This window comes from Salmo trutta, chromosome 4 (assembly GCF_901001165.1).
Source record: "Salmo trutta chromosome 4, fSalTru1.1, whole genome shotgun sequence".
Lineage (NCBI taxonomy): Eukaryota > Metazoa > Chordata > Actinopteri > Salmoniformes > Salmonidae > Salmo > Salmo trutta.
This window is the reverse complement of record NC_042960.1, coordinates 54,990,142-54,998,060: the sequence shown is the minus strand read 5'-3', so window position 1 is coordinate 54,998,060 and position 7,919 is coordinate 54,990,142. Positions and strand designations below refer to the sequence as shown.

Sequence of the window (7,919 nt, the reverse complement as noted above, 5' to 3'; positions counted from 1 at the left end):
CAATTAAAATGATGACTAAGCTCTTTAAGCCAACTTGTATACATCTTTAGAAAGCTATCTCCTCTTACATCTTCAGCTGTCTTTATCAAACTCCACCACACGTGGAAACTTGTGGTCAAGACAACAAAGTAACTCTGGTTTCATGAAGGCGACACAATGCTTTGAAACCACACCACAGCTGCAGTTCTCAGACCAGAGGACATGATCTGTCTGTAAGTCTGTCTGTCTTCCAGTCTGCCTCTCTGCCTGCTTGCCTGTCTGTCACTCAGAGGGGATGCAGAACATTTCACAGAAGAATACCACAAAGGATCAAGATGAGTCAACAAGGTTGACAGCACAACTTCCTCTTAATCTTAAACTAGCAACACATTTAAATATGTCATTTACTGTTGTTTCTATAGTGATTTGAAAGTTATGCCCCGTTTCATATTTTTACATTTTGTTTTCATTGTGAAAAAGAACGGTCCCTCTTTTTACCCTGGTGGGATTGGCAAGGTCCCAGTGTCTTTCAAGGCATCAAGAGTGTTGTCCTCCTTTGTAAACCACTTGGTTGGCAGGCTAACACCGGAAAGCATCGAACCAGAGAAGACAAGGCTTTTTCATGAGAGAGGGGGAGATGAGTTGACCTATGAGGTATGCACTACTGCAGGCTATTATGTGTCTATGATAACTCACCACCTACATTAATGTGTAGAAGGGCTGCCAGAGTTCCAGTAAATGCAGAGACCACCTACCTTGCCTTTACCGGAAGAAACCATACATGGATCGCTAGAATTATCATAGATAGTCATCATAGAAGTGAAGCCACACAGTGTTCCTCAGAAAAAAAACTGCTGTCTAGTGTATATAAAGGGGCCATATGAATCAGGTAATCCTGGATCATTTGACAAGCCCTCCAAACATGCACACCATAAACAAACTTCTACTCACTGTTCTCCTGACCTATCTGGGACATTCGGGTAAGTCTCTCTGCTGAACTCAATGGACACACATCAATGAGATTCTAACATTTGCCTATTACCTTACGGTTTTGTTCATTGTGGCTGTCTGTACTACTTTTACCCTCTCAGTTGCATTTGGGGGTCAAATCATCAATGGGAAAAAAGCCAAGAGGAATTCCTTGCAGTACATGGCCTCTGTGCAGAACGATGAGAAGCACATCTGTGGAGGATTCCTCATCACTCCAGACTTTGTGCTAACAGCTGCACACTGTAACAAAAGGTACAGTAGTAGCCTAACTCAATTACAACTGTAAATTCCAAATAATAACATATCATTACATACATTGAGCGTCCTTACTACTCAGACTGATAAACACATTGTTCTGCACCTTGTCTAGCAACTTGAGTGTTGTTCTTGGTACCCACAACATCAAGATGGGCCTCGGGAAAGCTGTCAGATACAATGTGGAACGCAAATGCAAATCCAACTCATATGAAAATGTAAAGGATGGTAGTGACATCATGCTTCTAAAGGTAGGGCTTTAGTTAAATATATTTGTCTTCATATGATATAACAGAGTATCCTAAAAGTGCTAGAAGGTCATATACTTTCATAACTGCTAAACAGATATTAAATGTGTTTCAAGCTGTCTAGGAAAGTTAAATTAAGCAAATCTGTGAAAAAAGTGAGGCTTCCAACCAAGGATAAAGTCCTCAAACCCAACACAAAGTGCCTTGCTGCTGGATGGGGCCTCACAAAAACAGGCAGCCCAATCGTTGACGACCTTCAAGTGGTGGATGTGGAAGCCATTGATCTGAAGGTCTGCCAGAAGCAGTGGGACTACGTCGACTTTAATCTTCCTCCCAATGTCATCTGTGCAGGTGGATACCAGACCGACAAAGGCACATGTCAGGTTGGTCTAATTTAATTTAATTTACATTCAATACACACACATCATACATGAAGATCCAAAGCAAGAACCAGTAAGCAATGTTTGGCATATAAGGGGATTATTCTCTTTCCCACAGGGGGATTCTGGTGGTCCTTTGGTGTGCAATGGAGAGGCAGTGGGCATCGTCTCCTTCAACATGAATGGAAACTGTGCCTATCCCAACGTGCCCAATGTTTACACTCAGATTTCCAAGTACTTACCCTGGATAAAGGAGGTCATCAACAAGCAGTCATGTTAGAATGGATACTTTGTTTGCTGCAAAATTATGCCTTTGGCTATTACACATAACTGATGATATTACTGATTCTTTAGTTTGCTGTTAAACTGTCTAATGCATTACCATGTACTGTAAGGGAAATAAATGTGTTCTTAATCATGGTGAAATTGCTCTAGTGATATGATTTGCATACACATCAGAAGGCATGCACTGTGTGTTATACCTAAACAATTTTGCAGGCCAAACCATTTTTTGTATTTATTCGTTAAACCAACAAACTGAGCCCATCATGGCAAACTGTAATGCACAGAACCACAAACACCACAAATTTCTAACACTTTAAACAACGGTTAGTGGTAGCGTCTCATTGCACAAGTGTTCGCTATGCAATCAGACCAACCAGCAGAGTCATCATTTCATAATATCACAACCAGCTTTCATCATAGACTACACCAAGCAACATTTGAAACCATGAAGCCACAGCAACATATTGGCAAACACTGGGGGGTTGAACAAAGAGCCAGTACTGTCTATAACCACATTTTGAAAAAGTAACACCCTCCCGCCCACCCTACATATTTATACCCACGAGGTGCATCATGGCATTTGTCCATTTGCACTATGGCAATCTGCTCAGTGGTTCTTCACATAGTTATTCTGCTCATCGCCTTGAATAGTAAGCTATGTTTAATTTCTATAACACACTAACTACCAATAGCACTAAACTGACTGCACCATGCAGACTAACATTGAAAAGTATAGCACTAGTTATGAAAAGTATATTTGACCGATTTCAATGCTTTTGCATACAGCGGTTCATATTCTATTTGGCAGTAATGAACAAACTGACATACAGTACCATCATTTGTTGTAAGCTGTGCGGATATAGTAGCATTGCAGAGCTATAGACAAAAGCTATTGAAATAGTCTTCTCTACTTTCTGTTCAAAGGCACTGATGGGCGCAAGGTGCCGAAAGTGGGTATTGTTGGTGGCAGAGAGGCTGCTCGCAACTCTCGTCCCTACATGGCTTCCCTTCAGTCTCGTGGTCAACACATCTGTGGAGGAGTTCTGGTGAGAGAGGATTTTGTCCTCACCGCTGCTCACTGTGACGGGTGAGAATCTCTTTCAAAACATTAACATATTAACCTCTCTCAGATTTTCTCAAACTAATTTCCCTCAAAGTTATTGCACTAGTCCTTCAAGGTAATTGCGCAAATAAATATTGCCTCCTAAATTCTTTCATGTACTGATTTTCAGACGATACAAGGTGGTTCTTGGGGCTCACGACTTGTCAGAGGATGAAAATTCACAACAAGTATTGGATGTGGTTCGATCCATTCCACATCCGAGGTATGGGGACAACCTGGAGAATGACATCATGCTTCTCAAGGTGAGTGACATCAAGGACATAGTATCACCATGGAGATTATTGTAAGCTAACTTCTCATTGTAGGTTTAATGTCCATGAAAATACATCAAATAGATTATAGAATCATGCAAAACTGATAGAAAAAGTATAATTATATCCTAAATATATTTACATCATACATATACATATGAAGACGTACAGATCATCTATACAGTGTGTCATCTCTCTGATCATTCTTAGTTGAGAGGGAGGGCCACCTTCAACACAGCAGTACAGTTGATCCCTCTGATGAATGGCTCTATGGCTGAGGGAAGCTTGTGCACCACGGCCGGCTGGGGGGATATAGGTGATAATGGCACACTACCAGACAAGTTGCAGGAGGTCAACGCCACCATCGTCCCTCCCAGAGAATGTGCCCGCAGGTGGACAGCAGTTGAAATCTCCAGCCGCATGGTGTGCGCAACAGGCCCCAGAGCTTTCCAAGGCTTCTGCTCGGTATGACTGCACTGTTTTAGGCTATAACTCTCTGCAATGAGTTTTTCCTGGTCGGGACAGGCTATTATTGGCTACAACTTGGCTATAACTCCCTAGAGCCGATGTCCATGCCCCTGCAGAAATCGAATTAGATAATACATAAATCCCCATCAAAATCCATCAGTTTAAGCTAGAGATATCAGTTTTTTGCATGGGCTGCAATCCACTGCGTCACAGGACTGGTCTGAAGGTAGCCCGGTACCAGTTTAAAAAAAATTATGAACAAATATATGGAAGTAGTTTAGTGCCATTTTTTTATGTGGGTAAAACAAATATATAAAGTCTAGTCCTTTGGCATTGTCCTTTGTTCCTGGACCATTTACCATGCAGGTGACAGAGAACACATAAATTGTTGACTCCTTAAAGGGGTTCTAAAATTCAACATTCAGTGGCTAAATTATCCTTGGTATGACCATCTTAAAACCACTTAGACTCTTAAGGTAATTAGAATAAAAGTTGATCCTAGTCAAGGCTGTAACTATGCTACTCCTCCTTTGTTCTTTGCAGGGTGATTCAGGAGGTCCGTTGGTGTGTAACGGGATGTCAGCGGGCATTGTCTCTTTCTCAGGGCAGAGGTGTGCCAACCCCAGTACCCCTGATGTGTACACACGAGTGGCTTCCTACCGCCGATGGATTCAGACAGTGTTAACTAGAAACCCTTAAAGGGAAAATCCACTCAAAAAAATATATTTTATAATTGTTTTCATTAGTCCACTGTTAGTCACAAAATGTTTTGCATATCAGCAGTCAAGTTAAGATACTGGACTCAAGAAGCAAAGTGTCACCAGCCCCAATTTTTTGGTGGATTTTGCCTTTAAGGTTTTGGGCATGTAAGCTGTCAGTGTGTGTTTACACAATATAACTGATGATCTCATTTAGACCAGGTTTGCACAAGGTGTTTAATGATCACTTGTTCACTTGTTCCCTTGTTGACGTTTTTATTAAACTTTGTTAACTCATTTTGGCTCCTGTGTCTCACTCTGGAGGACATGAGTTCCCTAAATTATTTAGCAAAAATCCTCAGGCCATCATTTCTTGACTTGATGTTCAAAGACTAAAAGCAACTACTGATTTAAAGTAAAAACAAAACAATGTACATTAGCATATGCAGATTCTCTACATCATTTAGGCTCTTGGTCACTCACCTGGTATGGATGGTCAGGCAGTAGACTCTCTCTCTCTCTCTATATATATATATATATAAGTTGGCCAATGTTACTGAAGGTTGGATGCATTGTTGGCTCCGGCAGGTTCCATCAAATCCCTACGATAGTGTACCTGAGGAGCAGTGGTTGGTTTTAAATAAACGTAAGTATCAAAAGTGAATTTAATTACTAAAATATACTTAAGAATTGAAAGTAAAAGTACAAGTATAAATAATTTCAAATTCCCTATATTAAACAAACCAGACGGCACCATTTTCTTGTTTTTTATTTTTTTACGGATAGCCAGTGGCACACACAAACACTCAGATATAATTTAAAAACAAAGCATTTTTGTTTAGTGAGTCCACCAGATCAAAGGCAATAGGGATGACCAGGGATGTTCTCTTGATAAGTGAGTGAATTTGACCATTTTCCTGTCCTGCTAGCCATGCAAAATAACTTTTGAGTACTTTTGGGTGTCAGGGAAAAATGTGTAGAGTAAAAAGTACATTATTTTCTTTAGGAATCTAGTGAAGTAAAAGTAAAAGTTGTCAAAAATATAAATAGTAAAGTACATATACCCCAAAAACCTACTTAAGTAGTACTTTAAAGTATTTTTACTTAAGTACATTACACCACTCCTGAGGAGAGGACTCAGTGTCAGATACTGCACGTTGTCAGACTATGTCATTGATTGGTGTGCTTGATTGATTAATCATTGCAGTGTTTTTGCCTGTCTCAAAGCATAATGTAGCCTAATGATTAAAAAGTATACCCAAACGTGCTTCAGCCCAGCTTAAACAAAAAAGGGGGAATTGAAAATCCCCCAGAAATGAATTGCCCCAGGATACTTCAACTGGTGACTATCATTCATTACCACAGGATACTTCAACTGGTGACTATCATTCATTACCACAGGATACTTCAACTGGTGACTATCATTCATTACCACAGGATACTTCAACTGGTGACTATCATTCATTTCCACAGGATACTTCAACTGGTGACTATCATTCATTACCACAGGATACTTCAACTGGTGACTATCATTCATTACCACAGGATACTTCAACTGGTGACCATCATTCATTACAAAGTACGGCTGTCTGAGACGTGGCATCTTCTTTTTCTTCTATGATATAATGGCAGTCTGCAAACAAATGTTAAAGGTGCATGCCTCCACCTACTGTGCTGAAGTGGGTGGTCAATCACGTTTTACAACATCAGTTCCACATTTCTAAATCCTCCTACCTAACGCAGTACTTCTGAGAAAATAAAAAAAGAGCCCTAATAACTTCTAATAGACCCTCGCCCATCCCCAAAATCCCTTCCAAACCTCCCAACCCTGTCCAACCTCAATGACCCCACACTTCAATCTTTCCCTCTCTTCAGCATACTTAGAACAATATAACAACCCATGCTCCACCATTTCATTGACCATACACATTCAGACACAAACCATTCACATGCTGGCCAACCAGATGTAATGAGAAGTTCAATGTACAATGTCCTAAACGCAATCGAGAAAATACCACATCTTTCTTCCTAATCTGACCTTAGAATCTTGGTCCACCGGCCTTTGTTTGGAGGGCATATAAATGCCAGCCGTTGTGCTCAGAGTACCATCTCTTCTGCCACTCATCTATCAAAATGGCTCTGATCTTACATTTGGCCTCACCTCTACCAAGTGGAACATTAACATCAATATATCATGTTTCAAAGCTCTAATACCTCCAATAGTAGGTCACTCCTATTAGATTTACCAGATGATAAACTATTCAATACGGACAGAGAATCTGTGCATACTATGATTCTAACAGGTTGTACGTCCTCCACCCACTTGGGGACAACAGTTCATTAGCCTTCATGTAAACGCCTGCTCCTGTGTGTCCACTATCTGGGTCCTTGGATCCATCTGTGAAAAGAGGTAAAAAGGCATACAAACTTCTACCAATGTAATTGTCAATCAGTTTCCCTATATCACTGACTTCTGACCGACATGTGGCATCCATCTTTGATTATCTTTTAGAATCAGGTGTCCACCAGGAAGTATGGGCAGGAGCAGATTTAGTGATTTGGAGGCCCCAAGTAGAGGCCCCCATACTATTTTTTTCCATACAGCATCAGATACTGTCCATGGGCTACACATACTGTATTTGTCCTCTGCCTGGACAACGATGGCAGTATTATTAGCAACACTTGTCTTTTTACTAAATAAATGTGTATTATATCCCCTTGAGTCTAAGAGCCCGGGTTGGGATTTCTAAGCTAACATATGGAATTGTTTAACGATGGTCATACCAAGGATCATTTAGCTATATGATTTCGAATTTTAGGACCACTGATAAAAAAATAAAAAACATTTATTTGATGAAACATACATGGAAAAACTGCTATTAGCCCATAGAAACACATTGAATAACATGGAAAAACTGCTAGTCAAAAATGTAATCAAAAGGAAGTATGTTTTGAAGTGTCTGTTGTCTATCTGAGAGATAAGAAAGCTCAGAATATATAGATATATATTTATTTTTTTTTACAGTGGAATTACCCTTATACCTTTTGTGGAAATGCCCTATTTGCTTTCATACATTTTTTGGCCAGTTTCCGGGTTACCTTCAGAGGTGTCCCGTGACACTTGTGGGGGTCTTTCCAAAGATGGGTCATATTAGTGTGTAGCCAAACCGTTCGATGCTACAGATGTTTTCGTGAGAAGACCGATTTTCAGGGTTGTCTTCTGTTCTGACAAACACTGCTGT

At 40.3% G+C, this 7,919-nt stretch overlaps 2 protein-coding genes across 2 annotated transcripts; both read left to right on the top strand.

Annotated features, from left to right (window-relative positions):
* Window positions 1-419: 419 nt before the first annotated feature.
* LOC115192644 (mast cell protease 2) lies at window positions 420-2,278 on the top strand. The gene is made up of 5 exons (XM_029751397.1): window positions 420-959; window positions 1,071-1,221; window positions 1,340-1,475; window positions 1,589-1,855; window positions 1,971-2,278. Exons 1-5 carry the CDS (start codon window positions 860-862, stop codon window positions 2,130-2,132), a joined length of 816 nt encoding a protein of 271 aa, XP_029607257.1. The 5' UTR covers window positions 420-859; the 3' UTR covers window positions 2,133-2,278.
* A 413-nt stretch (window positions 2,279-2,691) lies between these two features.
* LOC115192645 (complement factor D) lies at window positions 2,692-4,974 on the top strand. The gene is made up of 5 exons (XM_029751398.1): window positions 2,692-2,787; window positions 3,062-3,224; window positions 3,370-3,502; window positions 3,722-3,976; window positions 4,523-4,974. Exons 1-5 carry the CDS (start codon window positions 2,733-2,735, stop codon window positions 4,676-4,678), a joined length of 762 nt encoding a protein of 253 aa, XP_029607258.1. The 5' UTR covers window positions 2,692-2,732; the 3' UTR covers window positions 4,679-4,974.
* The last annotated feature ends 2,945 nt before the right edge of the window (window positions 4,975-7,919 follow it).

Coding starts and splice junctions, on each gene's coding strand:
- LOC115192644 (XM_029751397.1), top strand. CDS start 860: ATGAATCAGGTAATCCTGGATCATTTGACAAGCCCTCCAAACATGCAC. Junction 1,476..1,588: donor GTGACATCATGCTTCTAAAG/GTAGGGCTTTAG, acceptor ATGTGTTTCAAG/CTGTCTAGGAAAGTTAAATT. Junction 1,856..1,970: donor CCGACAAAGGCACATGTCAG/GTTGGTCTAATT, acceptor TCTTTCCCACAG/GGGGATTCTGGTGGTCCTTT.
- LOC115192645 (XM_029751398.1), top strand. CDS start 2,733: ATGGCAATCTGCTCAGTGGTTCTTCACATAGTTATTCTGCTCATCGCC. Junction 2,788..3,061: donor TCTGCTCATCGCCTTGAATA/GTAAGCTATGTT, acceptor TTCTGTTCAAAG/GCACTGATGGGCGCAAGGTG. Junction 3,503..3,721: donor ATGACATCATGCTTCTCAAG/GTGAGTGACATC, acceptor GATCATTCTTAG/TTGAGAGGGAGGGCCACCTT.